This window comes from Eulemur rufifrons, chromosome 8 (assembly GCF_041146395.1).
Source record: "Eulemur rufifrons isolate Redbay chromosome 8, OSU_ERuf_1, whole genome shotgun sequence".
Taxonomy (NCBI): Eukaryota; Metazoa; Chordata; class Mammalia; order Primates; family Lemuridae; genus Eulemur; species Eulemur rufifrons.
Window position 1 is genome coordinate 28,581,551 of NC_090990.1, and position 26,571 is coordinate 28,608,121.

Genomic DNA, 26,571 nt, shown 5'->3' on the forward strand with positions numbered 1-26,571 from the left:
TTTTTTTTCCTCTCTCATTTATTGATAAAAATAGATCTACCTTTTTCTTTGACCTTTCTAGAAAGGTCAGCTCCAATGGTCCTAAAGAGAATTCAAGGGAAGCGTGTTGCTTTGGAGCCTTCACATCAAGGTCAAGTGGGAGGCCTTGTATCTGGTTACAGTCTTATAAAACAAAGCCAGAATCCATTCTAGCACTTTACCTTTTTACACGAAGAAAATATCCCATTGATACTAATTACTTCAAACTCTCAATTATAAGAGGCTCAACTCAAGCCTACCCCTATGGAAGATGATATAGCTTATGCATGTGGGGAAATTTTATTTTGCTTTTGAGAATAAAACTGTAAAACTACTTAAATAGCTTTTTTTGTGATCACACTAACACCTTTCTTAAAATCACATGATTTCTTGTGCTTTTTTGTGTACTACTGATCCCACAGTAAAATCAGTGTAGTAATAACTTAGACATTTCATGTTCTTTTTTTTTTTGAGGAGAAGAAAAGAGGAGTTTATTAATTTGCTGGCAAAGAAGAGGTTGGCAGACTCCTATCTCAGTGTACTAACATCCTCATGTCCTTCTTTCTAGATGAATTCTTTCCTGTGTTTTTTCTTGTTTGCTGTATTAATTGGTCGAAAGGAGCTTTTTGCTGCGTTTGGTTTTTATGACAGCCAACCCACTCTCATTGGACTATTGATCATCTTCCAGTTTATTTTCTCACCGTACAATGAGGTAATGTATGATCTTTAAAATTATCTCACATATGCCCTTCCCTGCTTCAAATCTCTAACTTTTGGATAGTCAAAAAAAAAAGAAATAAATAAAACTGTATAGTTTAAACAAGTAGATGAAACAAAGTCTTTTGGTTTACTGGCCAGTATGAGAAAGTAGCAGAAAAATCTAAGCCCACATAAATAAATGCTTGCATACTGTTAGGGAAAAATAAGTAGAGAATTAGACTTTAGTGGTAAAGACCTCAATATAAAATATACTTCACAGCTTGTTAGATGGAGATTAATTATTGGAATGCTGTGTGCTAGGCACCATATTCACCAATGCTTGGGTGAAAATCTGTGAGGGGACACAACAAATACTAAGGGAGTATATGTATGGCTTGATAAGGGAGGCTGGTCCTCTGATTGTGCTCCATGACCACCTGCCCCCAAAATAGCCTTGGGGTCCCATCCAGGACCCATGAAATTATTATTGGGTATTTTATAGTACATGACGTTTAAGAACCACTGCTCTGTGATAGCTCAGTAGGAGTATCCCAGAGTGTGACAAGACATAGGTGAATGAGATTATATAGTAAACCTGACTATGACAACACTTCATGATGTTCGGTAAGGTTTCCAATTTAAGCTAAGAAATAATAGTGGGGATCTTGAGGTATCTCCATTCAGAAGGATTCTTTCTTGGGACAGATTGTAGAGTTAAGGTTTTAAGACAAGCTAGGCCGGGCGCGGTGGCTCACGCCTGTAATCCTAGCACTCTGGGAGGCCGAGGTGGGCGGATCGTTTGAGCTCAGGAGTTCGAGACCAGCCTGAGCAAGAGCGAGACCCCATCTCTACTAAAAATAGAAAGAAATTATATGGCCAGCTAAAAATATATATAGAAAAAATTAGCCGGGCATGGTGGCGCATGCCTGTAGTCCCAGCTACTCGGGAGGCTGAGACAGGAGGATCGCTTGAGCTCAGGAGTTTGAGGTTGCTGTGAGCTAGGCTGACGCCACGGCACTCACTCTAGCCTGGGCAACAGAGTGAGACTCTGTCTCAAAAAAAAAAAAAAAAAAAAAGACAAGCTAAATGAATCCTATTTCTCCATTTTAAAAAGTGTGTGTGGTGGGGGCATCATGAAAGAAAAATGGAGGGGAATAGGTCATATTTGTATAGCACTGTCATTATAAACTAAATAAATTTTGCAGAGTACTGAGATATATTATCTTGCAATTCAGGAATGCCTTAAGGATACTGAGCTATATATACTAAATGATACCAAGCTGCTCTGCTTTTTAAGCAGTTGCGCTATTTATTTTTTTATCCAGCTAATTTTTTTGTTTCTTCCCTCACTGTCAGACTGATAATCCTTACTATTAGTATGACTTCCTGTTCTGTTTATTATCCCTGTCTAATTTTTTTCTTTAACCTGCCGTAGACTGGGAAATCAGATAATCAACTCATTATGTAAGAATTACTGGATTCTGACTGAGTAGAAAGGTCCTCGTATGAGTAAAAAGCGAGAGTAGTGCTAGTGGTTCTCCTTTGTGGCATCTATTTTGGCTGCTCAGAGGATTTTCTTCTTCTGTTTGTTTATATTCAGTGTTAAATTCACTTCAAAAAATATCTAAATATATGTGGGATATAAGTAATTTGAAATGTGATTAATTCACAGAAATATTAGCAGCTGTTTTAAAAACCTTGGAGCACCCAGGAGATTTGTTTTAAAAAGACTACCTATTTAAAAAGAAAATCTTAAGTTTAATGTCAGGGTTTTGGCTGGGCACGGTGCCTCACACCTGTAATCCTAGCACTCTGGGAGGCCAAGGCAAGGAGGATGGCATGAGCTCAGGAGTTCGAGACCAGCCTGAGCAAGAGTGAGACCCCATCTCTACTAAAAATAGAAAATATTAGCCGGGCCCAGTAGTGACGCCTGTAGTCCCAGCTACTTAGGAGGCTGAGGCAGGAGGATCGCTTGAGCCGTGGAGTTTGAGGTTGCTATGAGCTAGGCTCATACTGTGGCACTCTAGCCTGGGCAACAGAGCGAGACTTTGTCTCAAAAAAAAGAAAGTCGGGGTGTAAGAGGTCCTAATAGGAAAGAGACATTAACCTTAGGAAAATGGGAAAATTGCCCTATTACAAAGAGTTTGGAAATCTACGGCAAAGCAGATAGGTGCAAATTAGTATCTGCTTATGTTTTTATGTGTTACAGTGAGAATCAAAGAATAGTTTGCCTGGGAGACTTAAAATCAGGAGAGAGATTGATTGATTGGGACCAGTTAATGATTCTATGCCAAAAAGTATATTCAAGATTTAAAAAGAAATTTCAAGCAGAATTTATTTATTAGCTTTGAATATATCTGAGAAGCTACCAGGGACTCCTAGATTTTATTTTGAAACTGTATTTGCTCTGGCAAATAAACAAGAGATTTTTATTTTTACCTTAAAAAAATTTTTTTATGCCAATTATAATACTTTATTTAACCAGCAATACTTCAGTAGACAAAGAAGTTCTTTTTCTCTCAAAATTTATATTTTCAAGTGAAATTTGTCCCCTTCTTAATGGTAACCTTCAGAAATCATATACTTATTCTGGTGATGGTGCCATAGCTCACAACACTTTAGAAAGCTCAATTTTGAGATTGTTGTCTGCGGCCATACCACCCTGAACATGCGCAATCTCATCTGATCTCAGAAGCTAAGCAGGGTTAGGCCTGGTTAGTACTTGGATGGGAGATTGCTGTTGGAGGCTGTGGTATATTTTTTAGAATAATCCCAGTGAAGACTCATTATCCTTTAAAGGTGAATAAGTGATCAAGAATATTTTTTAAAAAGAAAAGCAGTCTCAATATAAATTACCATGACTTAACTCTGACTCTGAGAAAGGTGATTTGCATTGGCTGTGGAGTCACCAAGAATTTCAGCACTACCTACCACCACTTTCCAGCTGTGTGACCTCCAGCAAGTTATCTAACCTCTCTGAGCTTCACCTTTCTCATCTGTAAAGCAGGAGTAAAAGATTGTTGGAGAATATGTTAAGTGCCTAGCTCAGTTCATGGCACATGGCAGATTCTCAAAAATTGGTATTTTTTAGTAAGGATAACATTCATTTGGATATACAGGTTGAGTATTCTTTATCTGAAATGCTTGAGACCAGAAATGTTTTGGATTTTAGAGTTTTTTATATTGTGGAATATTTGCATTATATTTACAAGTTTGAGCATCCCTCCAAAAAGCTGAAATCTAAAATGCTCCAGTGAGCATTCCCTTTCAGCATGACCTTTGAGCATCATGTCAGTGCTCAAAAACTTTCAGATTTTGGAGCATTTTGGATTTCAGCTTTTTGGATTAGGGATGCTCAACTTGTATATCTGTTTCTGGTCTGTTTGCTTGGGGAAAAAAGGCCCAATTTATAATGATTCCGTCATCCTAGGTCCCCTAAATACTAGTGATCTTTCTTTTGGCCTGCCATTTCTCTTATCCTAAGCTAAACATCCTCTGCTATCTTAGCTTATGAAACCTTTGGTGACAACAAAGAGGTGGATGGTGATTAAAACCCTTTCATTTACTTTTTCAGGTTCTTTCTTTTTGCCTAACAGTTCTAAGCCGCAGATTTGAGTTTCAAGCTGATGCATTTGCCAAGAAACTTGGGAAGGCTAAAGACTTATATTCTGCTTTAATCAAACTTAACAAAGATAACTTGGGATTCCCTGTTTCTGACTGGTTGTTTTCAATGTGGCATTATTCTCATCCTCCGCTACTAGAGAGACTTCAAGCTTTGAAAAGTACAAAACAAGACTGAGACTCGCAGGGTCTGTGACTGAAGACATTTCTGATTATTTCTGTCCTGGCAGCATGTTCCAGCTCTTGATATTTTTAAACTTTTTTTTTTTAAAGAAAAATTACTAAGTATATGAAAGCCCAGATTTAAATACATTTAATATCTCATTTCAAAAATGATTTTAATAATCCATTTCTTAAACACTGGATGAAATTTTGAGGCTTAATGTTTTTAAAGGCATAGTTTTATCTTATCTTTGACATCTAATTTAGCATCAACTTGTAAAATTATTTGAGAAAATGCAGAATTTGTTTTATTTATACACTTATATGAAATCTGCGTATAAGGTGTTTGAGGGCATATGTTTAAAAGAGGGAACATCACCTCTTAGTCCTTTCTGTGAGGCAGAAACAGTGGTCCAAAATCATTGCACTCATACCTAAGTTGAAATTTGTTTTTTACTTTCATGCTATTGTGATGAACCTGGCCAATCAGTGTTTTAAGAAGAAAGGTAATAGTTGGTGAGGCTAATGTTATTTAAATTAGTTAGAAATATGCTCTACTGTTCCGTCAAAATTTTAATTTCTCTGTTCCCTCTCTTACTACACATTGATCAAGAGTTTCTAATAGTACTTTGAAATTAGAAATTATGTATAGGATGTTTTAAATCATTGAGTTTTATTTTTGTTTTTAAGAAAATCTCAGTCTTTATCTTTCTTTCCACCTGGTAGCTGGGTTCCTATTGGGGGGGTAAACTGTAGCTTTTTCTCATTCATTCAATAAATAACGCATCCTTTCATTTAGCAGAGATTGCCATATTGAACAGGTTTTTCTGTGTTAAAAGTGGCAGAACAGGAAAGAAGAAGAAATGACATTTTAAGAAACATAAGGATGAAATACTGATGATTCTCCTATGATAATTCAGGAAAAAATATAGTTTTTTATCTCTTTCAAGGACAGAAGAGTTTCAGTTTTTATTTTTGTAATTTTTATCGGTAAGTCATAAGTACTATTTAATCAGGCCTGATTCCACTTATGAAAATTATAGTTCTTGATATGCAGATAATATTTACTTTTAAAACAAAAGATTTCCAATTTTAAAACACATGTTTGACTGATCCATATCTCTGTCCACTTTCTGAATAAGAACTTATTTTGTGCCTAGAGTCCCACTCACTGATAATGTTTACCTTCTGGGCATTTATTCCAAAGTGGGATCAACTGTGCACCTTTGGCCATAAAGACTTTTGCTCAGCTGACATTTGGGTGATGCCTTCACATGGAAATATAATAAATATAAAACTCTAGTTTAGTACTGTATTATTTATTTTCCTAAGGCGAAAGAGGAGCGGTCTCGTGACTTTTTTATCCAGCATTCTTTATCTGTGACTTCATGCTCTGATAACTGCCTTTCCTTCCTTCTGTGCCTTTAAATACAAATTTCAGTTCTGCACAAGTGAAACATTAAAAATTGCCAATGCAGATTTATGTTCTTTGTCTTTAATATAACATGTGTGTTATTTGTTACCTAGATGTGTGTTTATTACCCTAGAGGAACTGGGTGCTAGCACATGAAGAATAGTATGAAGAAATAGCCCTAATGCTGAGTGGTGTCAACACCATCACTGGGCCTCACGCAGAGTCCTCTCCAGTGACTTCCTCCTCTTCAGTCCAGAGCATCACTAGTTCTTGCCAATGTTTCCTTAGAAGCTTCTTTTGAAATCATTCCTTCTCCATTTTTATAACCTCAGATTGTCTTGGGCTTGCCTGATCTGCTCCAGCTGCCTCTTTGGTCTTCCTCACATATGGCAGCAGTCATTAGCTTTTTAATATGTGACTGACCTACTTACCCGGTTTATGGATGGCAGAGGCAGGCATAGGGATGGCCAAAGAGAGCTGGTGGGTTCCTGAGATATTGACCAGAGCACCAGTAGGTGGGCCAACCAAGGAAGGGAAAAGGTGGTACTCTGCACTCTTGATACTTGACAGATGTACAGGGGCTAGAATCAAGTAGGTCAAAGCCTTGGGTAAAATGGCACCATTCCAGTATGGTTGATGTCTGAATCCAAGGCGGAATCTCTGTTGTGTGTATATACTGCCTTTATCTGAGTTGGCCCTTTGCTGAGGTCTGAGACAGCTGCTGGTAAATTCTGCCTCCGTTTAGGATACGAACAGAGTTCCTGGGATCAATTAAGTAGTTTTAGTACCACTAATGGTCCCAGGTTGCCCCTTTGTGTGTTCACTGTTACCCCTAATCCTTTTTGTGGTATTCCCTCCCTGAGGAAGCATTCTTCTACTTAGTCTTATTCATCAATCCTTTGGATATTTTTGTACATATATACTTTATGTAACTTGGACGGTTTTGGGTATTTTATCATTAGCAGAAAGCTTACTAAATACCACTTGACCTTAAAGTCCATCCTAGCGGTTATACAAAGAAAACTACAGAAAATTTGTAATCCAAACTTGTATCCAAAAACTTTTGATTTAAGACCACAGTAATGTGAGCAAGTAACTTAAAAGCACTTGTGTGTCAGGCTAAGTACAGTTTGGTGGGAAGGCAAAAATAATCCATTGTGCAACAGGATAGCCCTATTTAGACAGTATGGATAGGGGAAAACTTGGGCTCCTCTCTTATCCAGGATGGTTTCCAGGGAAGAGGCTTTCCTAAACAGGTTGGCTAGAGACAGATAGGAAGATACCCTCATGTGTTCTAAAAACCCATGAAACCAGGACTGCCCACACCTAGTAAGCAGAGAACAGCCTCTGCCCCTAGGTCAGGGCTCCCCTCTGGCTCTCTGGGTGATGGTTGTTAATAGGTAATGTGTCATTTAGGACTAAGATCCAGGGTTCCATGATCCAACATACCACTTACTAGTAAGGATCTGAGTAAGAAACTTGACTGAGCTTACGTTTTTCCTTCTGTCTCTGCTCTGTACCAAGCTCTGCTCTAGGTGCTGGGGAATATTTTAGTAAACAAAGAACAAAAATCGTCTACCTCATGGAGTTTACATTCTAGTATGGGGGAGACAGACAACCAAATTATATTAAATAGGGTTATTAAATGGTGATACATGTTTTAGAGGAAAAGGGGACTGAGGTGTTTGTGGGGGGCCAGAGAGTGGTTGCCATTTTAAATAGGATGGTCACAAAAAGACATCACTAAAGGAAACGTTTGAACCAAGACCTGAAGGAAGTAAGGGAATGGTCTAGGCAGGAGTCTGGGAGAAAAGTGTCCCAGAAAGAGGGAACAGCAACTGTAAAAGCCTCCAAGAGGGAGCCAGCCTGGAGTGTTTGAGAAATACCAGGAAGCCTGGTGGCTGCAGTAGCATGCGCTAGGGGGCAGTAGTGGGCATAAAGGCAGGGAGGCAAATTTCACAGGGCCTTGTAGGCGGTTGTAAGAACTAAGACTTTTACTTGACTGTGGTTGGAAGCCATTGGAGGGTTTTGGGCCAAGGAGTGACATGATCTGACTGAAGTTTTAACAGGACCACTCCGGCTTATATGTTGAGGAGCCAGGGTCAAATCAGGGGACTAGCTGCGAGGTGCTTGCCCTCCTTCCGGCAAGAAATAACGAATGGTGCTAGACTAGAGTGGTAGTCGGGAGGTGGTGAGAAGTGGTTGGGTTCTGGATGTATTTTGAAGGATGTGCCAATGGATCAGATGTTCGTGCAAGAGAAAAAGTGGGAGTGGAGGATGCCACCAGTGTACTTGGCTTAACTAACTGCAAGGATGGAGTTGCCATTAACTGGGATGGCAAAGGCTGCAGGGGGCAGGGGTTTGGAGGGGAAGATCAGCAATTCACTTGGCAACATGTTAAATTGAGATGCCTACTAGACATCTGAGGGGAGCTGTTGAGTAGGCAGTGGATGAATGAATGAAGTTAAGCAGGGAGGTCTGGACTGGGGATGTATAGATGGAGTTGAAAGGCATGAATCCAAATGAAATCACCGTAGGAGCGAGAGGAAAAGATGTGGTCCAAGAACTGAGTTGGACTTTCACATACTGGGGAGATGAGAAATCAGCAAAGGAATCTGAGGAGAACAGTGTAGTGAACTGGAAGCCAAATTAGGCAACCCTTTTTCCCCGTAAAAGGGAGCAAAAATTTGGGATGGTAGCCAGAGGCGGAAGTGGGATTGGGAGAGGTGTTTTATTTTTTTACATGACAAATGGGGATAATACCTGCTTTACAAGGCTGTTGTAGGGCTAGAATGAGATGATGTTTGCAGAGTGCTCAGCACAGTACTGATAATAATAAGAGCTCAATAACTGGTACTTGATGATGTTAATAATTTACCATAATTTCTCTGATGTAAATAAGCACAAAATTAACTAAAGTTCCTTACCCAGCTGGCCAATGAGGTGAAGAGAGGATTGCTAGAGAGATCAAGTTTTGAAGGGGAGTCAGCAGGGGCAGGTTTGGGACTCTCCCTTGCTGCTTTCTGGGGGAGCAGTGTGGGTGTCGAACCTCCGTGAAGGGGCCAGGCTGTCTTGCTGCAGTGCCCTTTCTGTTAAGCTTCCTAAATCCCCCATTTCCTAATTGCAAACAGGGGAGGTGAGTTCCTGCTTTGTTTTTGTTGCACTAGACTTTTGCCTCCCAAGAGTTAGTTGTCGAAGGGCAGGTCCCTATTCTTGGCAGTAGAAAGAATAACGTGGACATGCTGGGCCATTGTGGAACACGCCTCAGCCACACACATCCCTTCCTCCCCGGTTTGATGATTGGTGGGGTCCTGAACAGATTATTGAACACCTACTATGTGCCAGGCACTGTTTATGTGCCAAAGAATAGAATAGCAAATGAGAGACCAAAGTTTCTGCCCTCATGGAGCTTATATTGTAGTGTTCTACATTGAATAGTGCTAAAGGCTAGAGAGAAACAATGAAGTGCAGGACAGTTATCTGGAACGCCAGAGTAGGGACGAGGTCACTTTTGAATAGAGACCTTGTCACGCATGGTTCAGTTCACGGCTGAACTTTGCAGTGTTGCCCCAGTTCTTGGGCTCCAGGCTTGGAAGAATCACAAGCCTTGGCCTGCGTGACAGAGAAAGATGACAGACACGCAGCAAATATGTGTGAAGAATTTATTGTAAGGGAAGTTTAAGGGTGCAAAGCAAAGTACGTTTCCTAAGGGGAAACGGGTCTGTCTCTGGGAGTGGAGGAGACCCTGGCTACTTCTGTGTTTTTCTTTTTATATGCTTTATGTTTAGGTAAAGTTTAGTTATAATTATTCATAACTATACATCACTGTTTTGGGGACTGCATTCTTTCCAGGTGTGGACATGACTTAAAGGCTATGTTCCAGTTATTTTCCCTAGTATATATATGATAGGGAAAGTTCCATAACCGTTCTCTGACTGGGGGTCAGTGTTCCGTGTCCTAATTACCCCGTTCTTTAAGGCTGAAATAACCATTCCCCCTTTTTATTTTTCTGCAACATTTCCTCCTAATTGTTTTTCTATAACTGCTTTCTCCTTTCTGTTTTTCTGATTTCCATTACCTCTCACTTGCTTTTCTGTCCCTAACAACCTGAAGCTCAGTTGCCAACAGTGGCAATATTTTGGGAAAGAACATCCAAGCAGAGGCATAACATACATGTGGCGTGGCATGTTTGAGGAACAGCACAGAGGCTGGCATGGCTGGAGTGGAATGTACCAGGGCCCTAGCAGAGAGGTGAGGTCAGAGAGGCATAGGAGAGACTGGTGGATCACAGTAAGCGGTCTGAGTGAAATTCACCTGCCCGGGGTCTTACAAAGGCCACTGGCCACTGGTCCTTAGGAAATAGCCCCCTTTCAGCCCCTTCAAATGTCTGAGTTGTAAGGAATGAGGTGGGACTCTGCCTGAGATTTGTGAATCACAGCTTCGTTGTGGTAACTGAAGCCCTCAGTGGACCATCTCAGGGAAAGCTGCAGAGAGGAACAAGGAAAGGGCCCCAGGGCCAGCACTTGGGGAAGCTTCAAGCAGTAGACTGGCTCTCTAAGCCCAGGGTTTCAGGCTCTAGGACCGAGTGAGCGATCCAGCCCGGGGAAGGGAGAACCCTCCCTCCCTCCCAGGTATGCAGTGCCTGAGAGCCTGCCCAGGGCTGGGCTTCCACTGCCTCCTGCAGCTCCGTCCTCTGCCCCTCCGCCCCTCTGCCCTTCCTCTGCCGAGCCCTGGACTCTGTTCCGTGGGCTCCCCTGGCAGCCACAGCAGCAGTGGGGCCTTCTGTGGGGGTGAGAATGCTGTAACTCAGGATTTGCCAAAGCACTGAGGGTGAGGCCACCTTGGTGGCTCTCAATGCTACCCCACTTTGTTCTTCCTGTCTGTCCCTGGATTGGGGTAAGGAGGCTGAGATGTCACTAGTGGTAAATGTGTGTTCGGGGGGAGGGAGGAGGAAGAGGAGCAGGAGGAAGAAGGCGCAGGCCCTCCAGCATAGGTGGGGACTTAGAGCCACATTAGTGGTGAGGTGTGGGAGGGCCTAGGCTTCAGCACAAGCTTGGAGCTCAGGCTGGAGCTCTGGGCCTCCAGGAGGGGCTGGGGCAGAGGGCTGCATCTGAGGGCAAAAAAAATGCCGAAATCAATAATGGAGCAAAGAAATTGGTCACTCCCTGAATTTCAAAAGCTACTCACTAGCCTACAGTGTGAAGGGCCAGGAGCTCCCGGGGATTACAGATCAGATTGGAGCCAGTGTCCCCTAGATTTTTATCATCCAGGTCCCTGTTTTGCTCACGGGCCCGGAAACCCCTGGAAGGCAAGAGCCAGGTCTTCCAATCTTTCACTCCAGCTCTTGGCCCTGGGCCAGCACACAGTGGGTGCCGGAACTCACAAAGGACCTTCCAAGTGGCAGGCCCTGGCAAGACACTAGGTGTGCTCTACTGGGATAAACAAGACACAGTTGAGTTCCTGCCACAGCTGTACAAAGGCTTGGAAAGGATTCACCCAAAGTAACACAGCAGGTCACCATCCTGCCTCCACTCCCAGGTTCTTCCCACAGATGTTCCTCAAACATGCCGTGTCACCTGAATGCTCACAATTCACGTGCCCAGAAGAAGGTGCCCCACACCACAGCCCCCCAGAGCCCTGACCATCCTGCCCAAGCCATGCAGGCCGAGCAACTGGTTCCCACGCCCAATCCACAAGAAAAGAAGCCCGACAACTCACATCCTGGTTGGGGGCTTTTATTTACAGAAAGGCCTGGGTGGATCTGGGGAGAAAGTGGGGGTGGGGGTGGGGGTGGCAGGGAGAAAGGGAAGGGAGACGGATGTTTAAATACTCAGATGGGAGGCAGGAAGGAAGTAGTGGGGCTGGCTTAAGGATGGCTACCTCAGGGTTGTCACCCATCAGCAGTCACCCAGTAAGTCCAGAGAGTGAAAATGGGATCAGGAACCAGCAGAGACCTCAGTCCACCTGCCCCATAGACAAGATGGCCAGTGGAGAAGGTGCAGGTTAAGGAGACATTGTTTGGTAACAGCTGAGTGGTGCTCCGGGAAGGAAAGCCACCCCTTTCCCTTCGGAGCTTCGACTCTCCAGCGACCCTTGCCCTGTCAGCCTCATCTCTTCACTCTAGTGCCCTACCTCCCCTTCCCCCATGTTTTAGAATTCCTTTTCCTCAGGGCTCCTGGGTCCCAGACAGAAGGTCCTGGGAAAGTTGGTTTCCAGGGCTGAGGGGCGAGGTGCATGTCCACCCAGAGGGGACCTGGTCCTACCCCGCCCAGGATGCCACTGCGCTCTGTCCGGGCTTGATGCTCATGGCCCTTTGATGGATCCGGGTTCCGTAAGGCGGGCAGAGGCATAGGCTGAGGCTCCGAGACAGGCTGCAGGCTCACAGAAGCCTGGCAGCCCCACGGGGCCTGGCAGGCCAGGTCGGCCTGCCTCTCCTGGAGCCCCTGGGGACCCTCGGTCTCCATCCTTGCCATTGATTGCCTGGCCAGGCCGGCCAGGGAGACCTGTGAAAGGGAAGAAGTCAAGGCATCAGGGACTCCTCCTGTGTCAGCCCTAGAATTGTTAAGGTGGGGAAAATGAGGCCAAGGACAGCATAGGAAGAAGGGCCTCTGTCCCAGATACAGAGATTGTCAATTACTCCAACTCCCATTAATTAGTCTTGGGAGCAAATGTCCTTTCCTTCCTCTCCATGAAGTGATGGTGGTGCCTTCCAGGAAGTCCGCAGAGTGCAGCTCCCAGTTCCCAGCCAGGACCCACCCAGGGACCCCTGGGTGCTCCAAAGGGATGCAGAAGCTGGGTATCTAGGGCTGAGCTGGCTGAGTATGAAGCCACCACGAGAGAGACCCAGGTGTCTGTGGGTCATTAATCCCTGAGCTGAGGTACAAAACTAAAGCTGGACAGGGCCAAGGTCTTACCTGGGATTCCTGGGGGCCCAGGCATCCCGGGGTGCCCACGTCCCACTTCACCTCGATCACCCTTCTCTCCACGTTTTCCTGTAGACAAAAAAGGAAATCTTGTTCAGAATTGGAAAATGTTTTTCCTACTTTGCTATTTAATTTCTATTTCACACATAGTTATTCCTGTTTTGTGCTAGTTTATAAAAAGAGAAAGTTGGAAATGGCCATGCAAGGCTGATTAAAGAAAGGTCCAGACAAAGGATGGAAGATTATGTAACCAATAGAGTTTATTACAGAGAAGAGTTTAAGTATAACAGTATCCAGCATTTACTACATACTAAGCAGTGAACTAAGAAGAACTGTATGTAAATTACCTCTAAATATAATCCTTATTCCAACACTATGAGGTTGGTACTATTAATATTAATGATAAATTTATTAATATTAATGATAAATATAATATTAATAGTGGTACTATTAATATTAATGATAAATTTGAGGCCCAAGGAAATTAACAGGCAACTTATCCAAGGGTCACAATGAGAAAGTGGCAGAATCTGGATTCACACTCAAGTCTGGTGGCTCTAGAGCCTGGTTGGTTTACTATGCTGCTCATCTACCTCCCCACCTCTAGAGACATGAAAAGATATTTATGTGGTACCACTAAGCAAATTAAAAAAAAAAAAGAACAACAAGAAGCCCAAGTTGTAAAATAGTGCACAGTCTCCATCAATTTGCTACTGGGAAAGAAAGCCTGGGAGTGTTTCCTGGACAGCTTGTTGGAGGGAATGGAGGAAGTGTCTGTATCTCATCCGGGGAAGGGGAATTGTGAAAGGGAAAACAGGAGGCTGAGCAGTCAGCCGGCCTATCTGAGGTCCCTGGGGTGGCCTAGGCCTAATCGCTGTTGCCCAGCCCCCACTCCCACCGCAGAACAGCACTCACCCTTGGGCCCCGTGTTGCCAATCTGTCCCACAGCTCCTATGATGCCAGGAATGCCCCGAGGGCCAGGGTGCCCATGGGGTCCCTGCTTGCCTGGGTACCCAGGAGGCCCAGGAGGTCCTGGGGGGCCCACCATCCCTGCAGCACCCAGGGCTTCTCGCTTGGCACTCACAGCTACCTCTGCCAGTTGCTCTGGAGGGACGGAGGAAGAGAGAGGTCTGTGAAGTGCGTGTCGGTAACACAAGGGAAGGCAGAGCATTCTGATGGCCCCTGACCCCTAGGTTTGCAGACAGAAAAGCACTTTACGTTCTCCCTGCCCTCAGGCCCTATTTGCTGAAGTCAACAGTCCAGAGTGACTCGGTCCAGAGTGACTCATCCGAGGCTCCGAAGCCCCTTGGAGGCAGAGCTGGAATGAGCACCCAGGACTCCAGACCCTGAGACCAGTCGGTGTGGGTGTGGAGAGGCTCCCCAAGGGCGGCGACGCCCAGCAGTGGACTGTGAGGAGGGGTTGCTGCCCCTCGCCTCACCTTGCATCATCTTCAGCACCACATCCACGATGTGCTGGTCGCTGGCATCTCGGCCCTGAAAGCAGAGGCCTTTCAGGAAGAAGCCCCTGCACCCTCTGACCCCTTCCTGCTCCCATCTTCTCCCAGAAAGGACGTTTCCTAATCCCTCCTGCTGCACTCACACCCCTCCTCTCTGATCTGGGGCTTGGACCACTCTCAGGGAAGCCAGTGGGCTTCTGGGAACTCCCGCCTTTGAGGGATAAGCCACCCCCTAGGAGAATCTCCGGCCCTGGAGCCCAACTCACCGCCAGGCCCTGTCTCCCAGGCTGTCCCGGCAAGCCTCGGTCTCCGGCCAGTCCTCGAGGGCCAGGAAGCCCAGGGTAGCCCTGCACCCCTGGGGCGCCTGCATCCCCGCTGGGGCCAGGGTAGCCAGGTTCGCCGCGGACTCCTTGCTGCCAGGGAGACGGGTGGGCGCAGAGCAGAGGTGAGAAGGCGCCTGCCCGGCCAGGTGGGTGGGGAGAGGGCGGGGAAAGGGGGGGCCGGGGAGAGGCGGGGCCGGAGGAGCGGTGGTGGTCCCAGGGACGACCCGGGGGAGGATAGCGGCTTTGGGAGGGCGGGACTCACCTGTCCCTTCGGCCCGGGCTCGCCAGACTCGCCCTGCAGGTATAAGGAGCCGTGGTCACTAAGTGGTGGGGACCCCGGGCCCTGCCGCTGCTCCCTACCTGCCCCTACGCCGCGCGCTCACCTTCTCTCCTTTCTCTCCCGGAAGGCCGGCCACGCCTGGGTCACCCTGCAGAGAGGGAACCACGGGTCAGACGCGCGGTGGCGGCGGGGACGTGGAGAAGGGACAGGGCTGGCCGGGAAAGGGAGGCGCTGGAACTTACCACTCCGCCACGGGGCCCGGTCTTCCCTGGGGAGCCCTGGAGAAAACGGGGAATTAGGGGCTTGGCGAGTTCCCCTCTCCAGGGAGGAAAGGGTCCGCGAGGTCCTCCCACCCAGCTCCCGGCCACACCCCTCTCTCCAGCTCCGCCTCGCCCACCAGACCAGAGCCCTAGGACCCGTCAGTTTGGAGCGCTCTAGAAGGATCTGAGCTCAGCCGACCCCACTTCCCCTTAGGGCCTCTTTCCCAGGTATTTCCCAGCCCCCTTTGGCACCTTGTCTCCCTTGATGCCTGGCAAGCCTTGGGGCCCTGGAATTCCGGGGGGGCCCTGCTCCCCCTTGGGGCCCTGAGGAGAAAGGAAACCAGAGGAGTAAATCAAACGAGGCGCCCATATGCTCCCCACCGCGCATCTCAGCTGGCCCGCACTCACCTGCTGTCCTTGAGGGCCTGGCTGCCCCACTGGCCCCCTCTCACCCTGGTCACCCTGAAATGGAAAGAGAAGGTCACATCCAGCTCTCAGCAGGGGCGGCTCCCCCAGCCAGGCCCCAGAGCCTGCACTGGCAGGGTGCCCTCCATTCCTGCTGTCACCAGCACGGGGTCTTTTGCTCCACTTCGCACACGGGCAAACTGAGACGCTGCCTGGAGAGGCTGGGCAGGACTGGGCAGCTGCTGCAGGGCCCCAGGGAGGAGCCCCCGTGCGGGCACTTACCTTCTGGCCCATGATGCCTGGGGGACCAGTTTCTCCTGGAGGCCCTGGCTCTCCCTGGAGGAAGGAGAAATTGGGGGTAAGCAGGTCTGGTGGGACCCTCCCTTCCACACCTGGCTAACCCCTCCCCACCCTTGGCTCTCAGCTAATTCGCTTCATCAGGGGAGCGTCCCCTGACCCATTGTACTTTTCCTTCACAGGACCCAACACAATTTTAGTTATCATGTGATGATTTATTTTATGTCTGTCTCTTCCACTAAACTGTACCCTCCACGTGAGGAGGAGACTGTGCCTCTCTCAGCGTCCCGCACAGTTGCAGGTATTTGCTGAATGTTTATGGAATGAATGAATGAATGGATGGATGTCAGTTTTGCCATTTGCAAAGGTCACACTGCTGGAACCAGTACCCACCCTCACAGCATTGTACATCAGGAAACAGGCGCCCAAGAGGTGAAAGAGCTTCCCTGGGTCTGTGGGTCAGGGCAGAGCCCAGACCAACCTGGACACTCCCTAGGTTAGGGCTCCACCCCATGGCCTCACCCTGGCCTTGCGCCCAGGGGGGCCCTCTGGCCTGGGAGGGCCATCGCAAGAACCCTTGTGTCAGTGGAGGAGGCACTCACCTCCTTCCCAGGGGGCCCAGAGATTCCAGGGAGGCCCTGCCGGCCTGGGTCACCCTGCGGGAAAACACAGTTCTCAGGTCAGTCTGGGTGGCCCAGTCAGGCCTTTGGCCTCAGGGAAGCCCACTGAGCCCTACACAGAGTCCGGAACCAAACAAGTTGGAGAAGAGAGAGGGTGTTCTTGCTTAAGTCCTCTGGGCTCCACTGATTTCCTGTTGGTTTCTCCTCTGGATTTAGAGCCATCCTGTCTCACTGAGCCAGGCTGAGGGGTGTGGAGGGGGTGGCAAGAGGGAGGTGGTCAGGTCCAAGGGGCTTGTGCTCAGGCTGAGCCTCTGAGCCTTGAGTGAGGCCTGGGCCTTGCAGTCTTTAAGCTGTGACCCAGTCCCTGGCCCCAGGCTCCCTTGCTCAATCTAGCCTTCAGTTTGGGGTCACCTCACCTGGTCTCCAGGGCTTCCTTTTGTCCCAGGCTGGCCGGGCACGCCCTGCAGAAAGAAGTTGACATCAGTTTCTGCCCTGGCATGGGCGAGCCCCATGCACCTGCTGCTTTGCTTCCCATCCCCAGTCCAGACTCCCCCACCCGCGGGAGAGGAACAATGGAAGGCCCAGCCCCGGCACCATGAGCTTGAGTGTGCTTTCCCACCATGGCGGGAGTGGAGTGGCAGAGAATGGCCTGCCTCCCCGGGCCGCTGGTCCATGGGGAAAAGATGAGCACACTTTATGTGCCTCCTGGGCACACAGGCCCATGTGAGTGCATGCAAGACACAGTCTGCCCATGTGTGTAAGCAGGCTTGGCCACTCAGCACCCCTGCAGGGAGACAGGGCGGGCTCCCATGGACTGGGCTCCAGAAGGTATGGGATGGAGATGGGCCTGCGGGGTGGGAAGGCACAGAGCGACCAGAGAAGGGCATTCCAAGCAGAGGGCCCAGCGAAGGCCTGAAGGTGTGGAGGCAGAAAAGCCAAGGCGGTGCTGAGAAGAGAGAGGCACGGAGGGGCAGGGGTTATGGGGCAGGAGGGGTAGGCTGGGGTCAGATTAGGGTGTCACTGAATGCTAAGATGAGCTGTGAGGACAAGGATCGCATATGTCCTGTTCCTGTTTCCCTGCCACTTAGTGTACCACAGGTGCCCAATAAGTGTTTCTTGAATGACTTTTTCCTGAGGCCATGAGGAGCCACGGAAGGTACTTTGGCGAGGAAATGGTCGGATTCCATTTAGCCAATGTGGAGGATCAGAATGGTCAAAGAGAGGGCTGGAGCAGTTGTCCAAATGATGAGGCCTAAGCCAGGCCAGGGGCCACAGAGGTGGCAATGAGGCAAGAGGTGGTGACTGAGCAAGAGCCCTGGTGTGCAGATCTGCCCTTGTCAGCCGCGCATGCCATCGTGGGGAGTTGGGCAGCAGAGTGCCTGGCCACTCCGAGGCCGAGGAGGAGAAGCCACGTCTCCACGGGGCAGCCCCTGTGGCTCCACCTGAGACTTACCGCTAGGCCCTGGTGGCCTGGGCTTCCCGGCCGCCCTGCCTGTCCTGCGCTGCCCTGGGAGAGACAGAGAACCAGAGGCACATGTTAGAGCTCCAGCCAGGGGGTCCATGGCTTCCACCCAAGTGCAGGTGTGGAAACTGAGGTCCAGAGACAAGGAAGGACATGTCCATGGCAGCCCAGAGGATCCCGGGCTCCCAGGCCTCTGGGATCAGCGTGATGAAACCCAGCAGGGAGGAGCCCTGCCCTGCCACAATCCCACCAGCAGTCCCCACTCCTACCTTCATGCCAGGTGTGCCTGGGGTCCCGTCCTTGCCGTCGATGCCTGGGGGGCCCTGCTCAGGAGGAAAGGTCAAGGGAGACTCACAATGGGGACATGTGTGGGATCAGGCCACCCTCCCATGTTCCTCTGTGACAGCTGCGGAGGGCAGGGATGGGGTGGGTCTGGTCATCTCAGGAAGCCCCACCAGCCAACCGGGGGAGGAAAGCTGACATGGGAAGGGGATTGGGGATGGACCCTGGTCCTTCCCTGTGTGGATGACAGTGGAGGTCAGTCCCAGACTGCTGCAAGCTTCCTGTGATCTCTCTCTCCTACATCGTCACCCCCACTTACAGGTGAAGAAACTAAAGCACAGAAAGGGAGGCATTCCCCGGGGTTACAGAGCAAGCCTGCCTGCAGCCAGTTCAGTCTAGAATCCCAGGCTCCTCTTCCTCCGGGGGGTTGGACAAATTAACTGGACCCTGGCCTCTGTCTGGGTGAGCCTGGGCCTCTGGCACTTACCGTTGCTCCCTTCGGGCCTGGGATCCCCTGGAGTCCTCGAACACCTTGGCTGCCCTGCAAAGGGAAGAGAGATCAGGTCCACCTTTGGGATGTTGAACTCCGTGTAGAAAGGGGAACAGCTGAGAGCAGTGGCCCCTGGGCAGGAGCTGGGGGAGAGGGGCTCAGGTGCCCTTTCTGCCTGGGGACCAGTGGGAGGGAGTGGGGGTCAGCGCCCAGCAGCCAGGCCGGGCTGGGCAGCAGCAGGGGTGGGAGCCAGTGCCCACGAGCCCCTGGCCAGGGCCCCAAGCTCCACGCAGCCAAAGAAACAGAGTGACTGAAAGCAATGGGTGGACTTTTTGGGGGTCTTGATTTCAACAAGAACTATGACAAGACATTTTTGAGATAATTAGGAGAAGTGGTATAGAGACTGGGTATTAGATGATGTTAAGGAGTAGTTTATTTTGTGAGTTGTGATAAAGATGTGATTATGTGAGGAAAAGTCCTTATTTTTTAGAGATACGTACAGAAGTATTTGGGATGAGATGACATGATATTAAAGATTTGTTTGAAAACAGAGCAAAGCAATAACAGAGGAAGGGAAGTTAGACCAAATGAGTGTGGCGAAATGTTAGTAACCGTGGGACCCTCGAGACAGGTATACGGGGATTCCTTATATCATTCTCTCTGCTTTTCTATGTATTTTAAAACCGGCATTAAAAAGCTAAATAATAATAATAAAAACAGTTCATTGTACTTTCTGCTCAATTTTCCTATGAACTTAAAACTGCTCAATCTCAAGTGTTCTTAGCACAATATAAATAAATAAATAAATAAACTACTTCCCCAAGTCTATTAATTAAAAAAAAAAAGAGAGTTAAGAGAACTGGGATCCCAACCAAATCCCATTAGCCGCATGGCTGATTTGCTGGAATTTCATTGTCTGGCCCCAGTGACCCTGGGACTGGATCCCAGGGCTTCTAAAGTCTGAATTTGGGCTGACTGGGCCCAAATTTCCAGCGGTCCTCCCCCCAGCAGTCACACACATGCAGAGAAGCGTGTGCACGCACACTCTCCCCCACCCCTGCACACACGCGCGCACACACCCACCCCCCCCCCCACACACACACACACGGGCCTTGGGTGGGGCTGAGTCCAGCCCAGTACTCCCCAGGGTCCCTGACTGGACAAGGGGTGCTGAGGACTCACCACGTCACCCTTCTCCCCAGCTCGGCCTGGCGGCCCCCTCGGACCTTCCTCACCCTGCCAAGAAGGACAAATAGGAACCCAGGTCATGTGGGCTGAGGGGGAGCCCCAGGCTGGGGGGCAGCGCGGCGGAGGTGAGGAGCAGGCTTACCGGTGGCCCAACGGCTCCGATAGAGCCCACCATGCCTTTATATCCAGGAGGACCCTGGGGAGAGGAAGGGTTGTGGATCAGTCCTGGCTGGACCCCAGAGGCCAGAGGGCTGGTCCTGGCAGCTCTTTCAGGACACCCCTCGACTCACCATCTCTCCCTTGGGTCCCGCCATGCCTGGGTAGCCCCTGATGCCCTGGGGACCCTGTCAAGACAGAAAAATGACAGCAATAGCAATTGCAAGTCCCACTCATGATACCCCCCTCCTCTGACCCCACCCTCAGTCTTCACAATGCCCTTTGAGGTTGGCAGCACAGGGCACTGTGCTCATGGATGGAACATCGAGACTCAGAGATGGGGGTGCTCCCCAGGGTCACTCAAAGGGAAGGGAAGAGCCTGGAGCCTCAGCCGGGCCTTCTAGCTGACAGTCACCCTCAGCTTCCCTCTTCCCACCCAGAGAGGCTCCCAGCTGGACACAGGTGTCTCTTTTACAAGCTAGGCCTGAGCATGGGAATGACTCCATTAAGGGATCCTAGGATGGGGGAGAGGAGGCCACAGAGGGGAGGTGTTCCTTACCGGTGGTCCAGGGATGCCTTGCTCTCCAGAGGCACCCACATCTCCCTTGGGACCCTAAGGGGCAGGGATGAGCTATCAGACAGGCAGGCAGATGGAAATTCAAATATACAAACAGAGTTGTCTCCCCTTTCCCCAGCAAAAGCACACAGGAAGGACCCTGGAAACCACATGGTCCCATGTTATAGATGGGGAAACTGAGGCCAAGCAAGGAGACTTGTACAGAGACACATTGACCTGGAATATAGGCCTCCAGCCCCTCAGCTCACGGCTCTGTCTCCAGAACCCACAAGGGAAGAGGCAGGGATGAAGAAGGGGACAGGCCCCTGTAGGACCCTCTCCACATATCCCCATGCCACGGCCCCAGCCCTCACACTCACCGGCTTCCCCTGGCGGCCAGGATCACCCAGAGCCCCGCGTTTGCCCGGATGTCCCTGCAGGGAAGGAGAGCTCAGTGTGAGGTTCCCTCTGACCACCAGCTCCACCCTCCCAAGACTCGGGCCAGGGGCTCTCACCTTCACACCCTGCAGCCCTGGGGGGCCTTTGGCACCCGCTGGACAGTTGGTTGGACACTGAAAAGAAAACGCCGCAGGGCCTTGTGGTCACTGGTCTGGTGCAGGCCAGCCAGGCAGCACGTCCCCATCTCGCGCTGCCCCTGTCTGCAGGGCTGCCCCTCCCTGCATCAGCCCCGCCCAGGCCCCGCTCTCACCAGGAAGTCCGCGCTGCCTTCCAGGCCCTGGATGGTTCCCGGGCGACCCTGAGAGGAGATGTGTGAAGGTAGAGCCTGACCCCACCCTTCCCACCCCAGGCTTGCTCAAAGACCCTTCTCCTTCCCCTGCACATTGCCACGTGTGAGGACTAAAGACACTTACCGGTTTCCCAGGGGGTCCCGGGGGCCCCGCTGGTCCCTCTGGTCCAGGATCCCCCTAGAAGCAAGAGGGGCCCAAATCATACCCCTGTTCAGCCCTTCCCAGGTTACCCTGCCCCCTCTGGTTCCTGCCACTGCCTTATCCACCCTGCCCTCCCGGTCACCTTCTGAGATCCACATTCTTGGAGAGACCCAGGCCTGCTCAGCAGGGGATGGGGCCAGCCCTTGGCCTCCCAGAAAGACCTACTGCAGGGTGGGCTCAGCAGGAGGGGTTTCCGCCCCAGACCTGGAGGAGCTCCCTGGTGGCCAGAAGCAGACCCAGGAACTCCATGGGACATCACCCCCGCTTGCCAGCGTAGAGACAGAGGGCAGGAGGCCAACTGAGAGGAGGGTGTCTGGGGCTCACCTTGGGGCCTGTGATTCCAATCTCACCAGGAAGGCCAACAGGTCCAGGTGGTCCCTGGGGAACAGAGAGTTGATGGCCAGGGTGCTTCCAAGAGTCAGCCCGCCCTGGGCATGAAGGTAGAGACAGGCCCCCGAAGCCTCTTTCTCTACTTTTGCTTTCTGACCAACCCCAGAGAGACTGACAGATTGGGGCTTTAAGGACCAGAGAACCCCAGAGTCAGTGGATAGGCCCGAAGTGGGCTGCCCATGGCCTCTGGCAGTCCTGACGCTCTCCTGACACTATCACAGCATGCTGGCACCTCCCCACGACGGCCATTCCCTGGAAGCCCTTCTGTTGTCCCCTCCTTCCCTGGGTGTTCTGTGCACCCTGTCCCATCCCCAAGGACTTACAGGAGGTCCAGCAAAACCAGGGCCCTAGAACAGAAGGAAAGGAAATTGGGTTCATGGCTCCCTCTACAGGTCCCCTCCCCACGAAGGGTCGCTGGAAGCCCTTGCAGGCTGTACTCACCGGCAGGCCAGGAGGACCAGGGAGCCCAGGTTGGCCCTGCAACAGCAATGGGAGAGGTTCAGAGACTGGGGTCTCCTGGGTCCCTGCTCCTCTCTACTGCAGCCCCTCCCAAACTCTGGCCCTAGGTTTCCTGTGTTGAGTCCCCAGCAGGCTACCTACCTTGGTTCCAGGGGTCCCAATGGCACCAGGCTCCCCCTTGGCTCCAGGTAAACCCTGGGGAAGGATGAGAAAGTAGGATCAGTGAGGAGCAACCTGCTCCCTGACCCACGGGGCAGGGCAGGTCCAGGGGTCTCTCCTGGGTGGGCCCAGGTAGGGACTTGCACACCTTCTTTTCCCTTTAGGGAACCCTGGGAGGCAGGTAGGACAATTGTCCTCTTTGAAAGAGGAATGGGCTTCATGCTTCCCAGATTAGGAGTCTAGAAGACCTAGACATAGGTCTAGATTGGTCATTTGATTGCTGTCTGGCAATTTTTTCTAAGCCTTAGTTTTGTTATCTGCAAAATGGGTTAATCACGCTTACCTCTCTGAATGGGTGTGAGAACTGATGTGCTAGCAGCAGGCAATGTGCTTGGTAATCTTTGCAGGGTGTGGATGAGTTTGGAGGGAACCCATTGGCTGGTCCCAGCCTGGTCATACCTCTTGAGCCAGCAGGGCAGAGGCACCTCATGGGGGGCTCTCCTTCCTCCCATCTTTCAGTGATTGACCCAAGGGTGTCCCTCACCAGATGACTGTCCTCATGGCCCTGGGGCTGGCTGTGTTTAGGAGCCTGTGACCTTGGGGGCCCCTGGGAGCTGGGTGGTATCAGCCAAATGACGTTCCTCTCCTGAGCTGTGCCTGGGGCTGTGGGCAAGGGGTTGGTGGGGAAAGGGCAGGGGAAAGACAGGGCACACAAGGACAGCCCCACCCAGCATATTCAGTGAGACTAAGGCATGTGAGATTAAGTCATGGCTGATATGGATGAGCAGGGGGATGCTGCACCCCACAGAAAGCAGAGCCCCTCTCTGGACCCCAGTCGCCTCTGATTCAGTGCTCCCAGAGTGGGTGTGAGGTTCCAGTGAGGTCACAAGTCATATGAAGGTGAGGCAGAGCCGGTCAATGGGTGGCAGCCCTAAGCTGCCCTGCCCAGCACCCAGGTACTCACGTCAATCCCGGGCTTCCCGTCTGGCCCATCGGGCCCGGCTTTGCCAGGCTCTCCCTTGACTCCCTTGAAAACAGGTGGAGCAAATATTAGCCAGAGGCCAGCAGGAACTGGAAGGGTCAAAGGTCAAAGAGGAAAACAAGCACTCACCGGAGGGCCAGCTTTTCCTGGGGGCCCCTTGTCACCCTGAAAGATACAAGTTGGTGAGATGGCACCCTGTGGCTCATGCTAACCCACATGGGCACACACAGGCCCTGGCTGGCCAGCTCCAGGTGCTCCTGTCCTCATTCCCCTCTCTTCTGTCCTGGGTCCCTTCAGCCTTGCACTCCTTAAGAAAATAGCCCCCTTCCCTCAAAAAAAAAAAAGAAAAAAATTCATAGGTGCATTGAAACCAACCCCAGCCAGGCTGGAGAGGGCGATGTCAACATGCAAGCGGGTTTTCTATGTGCTCATGCTGCTAAAGTGCCAGCTGGGAGACTGCACATAGGGCGTGGGCTCCAGGTCACCTCAGAAGCTGATGCCTCTCGCGCCGGGCACATGTGGGAAGAAGGCTGGGGTTTTAGAGACACACGAAGGGGAGGTAAGCGAGTGGAGCGGCAGCTCTATTCTGGACTGTGAGTCAGAGGTAGGGGCAGGGGCAAGGACCAAGGGGACCTGGGAAGGGGGGATGTAAAATGTTCTCAAGGAGGGAAGGACTTCTTTCCCTAGTGACAAAGGACTCTTTGGTGGAGGACAGGCAGGGCTGGTGGAGTGAAATTCAGCCCCACAGAGGCCTCCAGGCATTTCAGAGCCTGCAGCAGCCAGAGCCTGGCGGGGCCCCAGCAGCCTGTGTTGGGGGTGGGGACACCAGGTTGAATAGAAGTCTGTCCAGTTGGGTAAACATCAAGCTGACCTCCTGAGGGAGCCTCCAGAATGAGGCGTTTAACCCTCACCATGCTCGGGGGAGCAGGAGGGAACAAGCCCAACTGATTCTAAATCGGGGTGAAGAAAAGCAAAGGGAAGAGACAGGAGTCTGGCCCCAGCTGGTCAGCGGTCTGGCCCAGGCTCCCCAGCTACCCTGAAGAAGCGTGCAGACGTGCCAGGGGCAGAGCGAGGGGTTAATGTCTCTACCTCAAAAGGAGGGGACAGGAGAGGAGGGGGATGAGGACTCGCTGTGAGCTGTGGCCGGCAGACTACACAGCAGCTCCTTGTTGGCGGGCGGCTATAACTGGCTCTGCATTTCGGGGCTGGTTCGAGGTTTTTGCAGAACAAACGAGCTCCTTGTTGGGCCGGCCAGCGCCGCCTACCGGCGTCAGGGGGCACTACACCTCCAGGCACCGCCCCCCAACCCGCCCCCAAGGCCGCAGCTCACAAAGTTCCCCTTTGTCCTCCGCCTCCCTCCCGCCGCCCGCCCAGGTTAGAGACTCACGTCGATGCCGTCGGATCCAGGCACTCCCGGCGGCCCCGGGGGTCCTGGGGGGCCCCGCTCTCCCGGGGGACCTCTCTGAAAACACACACAGGGATGCAACCCTCAGACAGTGTAGGTGGCTGGGCGTCCCAGAGTCTGTAGGCGACACCGGGAGTTGGGTCCTAGAGGTGCATGCACCTCCGCCGGAAAGGAAGCTCCGCAGGGAGCCGCGGACGCCTGTGCTGGGTGCCACTGCATACAATATCTGACTGCATACTCAGAACCGGGAGGCGGGTGCCATTTCGGGCCCATGCTGGCAGTTGAAGAAACAGGCTCGGAAAGATTAAGGGTCCGGGGTCACTGACAGTGAGTGGCGCAGCCAGGATTCCATCCTGGGTCTGCGCCGTGTTGCCCTCGCGCCGTCTTGGTGGGGAGTAGATGAAAACGGGGACCGACGGCTCAGATAAATCGCAGATGGTACGCAAGGAGCCTGGCAGACGGTTGGCCCTCCATTAATGGTAGCTCGTTTTATTATTTTTTGATGAACGTCACGTAGAGACGGTGAGTAGGAACCTCCTCCCCTGCCCAGGGTGAAGGTAAAACCCGAGGGGAAAGTGGGGGCGGCGCAGAGAGGTGCAGGGAGGGGAGCGGGTGCTCGCGTCCCCCTGGGAGCACCCCTCCGCCAGCACCGCTGCTCCGTCCTCCCTGGGGTGGCCCTTTTACCGGCCAGTCCGGGCCCAGGCAGGAGTCCCGGGCACGCCGATGCCCGCGTCCTCCCCGGCGGGGAAGTGCTAGGCTGACGCCCGGCCGGCGAGCTGCGAGCCGCACCCGGCACCGGCCGGCGCCGGACCCCTGCCCCGACCCCCTCCCGGGGCGCGTTAGGTGCCCGCAGCCGCCAGCGGCCCTCGGAAGTGAGACGTGGGTTGGCGAGCGGGCCGGGAGGCTGCTGCGGGGCCAGAGCGACGTCTGGCTGGAGCCGGCGCCCCCGGGAGGCGGTGGGGGCGGAGGCTCCGCAGCGGTGAATGGGCACCATTGTCTTCCCCGCCACCTGGGCTGCCCCGGCTGCCAGGGCCGAGCGCCTGCCCCGCTGCCAGTCCTGCGCAGGGCCGAGCATCTGGGGACAGGGTCCCTCTGGCTCCCCGGCCCATCCACCTCCCTTCGCGGTGCCGCGACGTGCACCCTGCATGCACCCAGGCGAGGGGGCGTCAGGAGAGGTGGGGGGACAGGCAGAGCCCTGCGCTAGACTCCTACAACCCGGACCCAGACCCCGCACCCTGTCCTTGGCGCCAGAGTGGCCGCAGGACTTACGATCTGCGCCAGGGCGAGCCCGAGCACCTGGAGGAGAACGAGGAGGCTGCGGGGGGCGGCCGCAGAGGCCATAGCGGGCGGCGAGTTCGCGAGGACGGTGCCGGGGCCACCACGCACCGACGGCGGAGGCTCCCGACGCGGGCTGCTCCCTGCTGACTGGCTCAGCCTCCTGAATATGCGGCGGGGCGGGGCGCGGGCGGCGGGGTCTGTCACCTGAGAGGGCCGCCGGGTGGGGACGCGGCAGGCGGGCGCCCTCCGTCCGGCTCCGCCCCGCTCGGTCAGGCCGTCCGCGCCCACCCTCGGTCCTCGCCCGGCTTCCCGGAGGCCCCAGCTGGGTAATCTGA

General features: G+C 51.8%; 4 protein-coding genes across 4 annotated transcripts in view; 3 read left to right on the forward strand and 1 right to left on the reverse strand.

Moving 5' to 3' along the window:
- Nucleotides 1–5,983, forward strand: part of ZMPSTE24 (zinc metallopeptidase STE24) — a 49,168-nt gene extending 43,185 nt beyond the window's left edge. Inside the window, exons 9-10 of the mRNA XM_069477759.1 lie at nucleotides 587–730; nucleotides 4,292–5,983. Coding sequence (XP_069333860.1) covers nucleotides 587–730; nucleotides 4,292–4,516 — 369 coding nt within the window. The 3' untranslated portion in view covers nucleotides 4,517–5,983. The remainder of the gene's footprint in view (nucleotides 1–586; nucleotides 731–4,291) is intronic.
- Nucleotides 5,984–8,089: 2,106 nt separating this feature from the next.
- The window catches only part of EXO5 (exonuclease 5), a 155,305-nt gene continuing 136,823 nt past the window's right edge, over nucleotides 8,090–26,571 (forward strand). The window contains exon 1 of the mRNA XM_069477766.1: nucleotides 8,090–8,105. The gene's annotated coding sequence lies outside the window, so the exon portion shown is untranslated. The remainder of the gene's footprint in view (nucleotides 8,106–26,571) is intronic.
- On the reverse strand, nucleotides 11,664–26,312 carry COL9A2 (collagen type IX alpha 2 chain). Its single transcript, XM_069479785.1, has 32 exons — nucleotides 26,228–26,312; nucleotides 24,941–25,015; nucleotides 23,683–23,718; nucleotides 23,536–23,598; nucleotides 22,554–22,607; nucleotides 22,395–22,430; nucleotides 22,277–22,300; nucleotides 21,888–21,941; nucleotides 21,486–21,539; nucleotides 21,323–21,370; nucleotides 21,129–21,185; nucleotides 20,994–21,047; nucleotides 20,617–20,670; nucleotides 20,192–20,245; nucleotides 20,044–20,097; nucleotides 19,896–19,949; nucleotides 18,711–18,764; nucleotides 18,211–18,264; nucleotides 17,933–17,986; nucleotides 16,896–16,940; nucleotides 16,462–16,515; nucleotides 15,845–15,898; nucleotides 15,566–15,619; nucleotides 15,410–15,481; nucleotides 15,140–15,175; nucleotides 15,001–15,045; nucleotides 14,880–14,912; nucleotides 14,561–14,707; nucleotides 14,277–14,331; nucleotides 13,753–13,941; nucleotides 12,829–12,906; nucleotides 11,664–12,417 (listed from the first exon to the last, which is right to left on the reverse strand). The coding sequence occupies exons 1-32, from the start codon at nucleotides 26,297–26,299 to the stop codon at nucleotides 12,218–12,220; spliced, it is 2,067 nt and encodes a 688-aa protein (XP_069335886.1). The 5' UTR covers nucleotides 26,300–26,312; the 3' UTR covers nucleotides 11,664–12,217.
- Nucleotides 23,544–26,571, forward strand: part of SMAP2 (small ArfGAP2) — an 84,928-nt gene continuing 81,900 nt past the window's right edge. The window contains exon 1 of the mRNA XM_069479788.1: nucleotides 23,544–23,553. The gene's annotated coding sequence lies outside the window, so the exon portion shown is untranslated. The remainder of the gene's footprint in view (nucleotides 23,554–26,571) is intronic.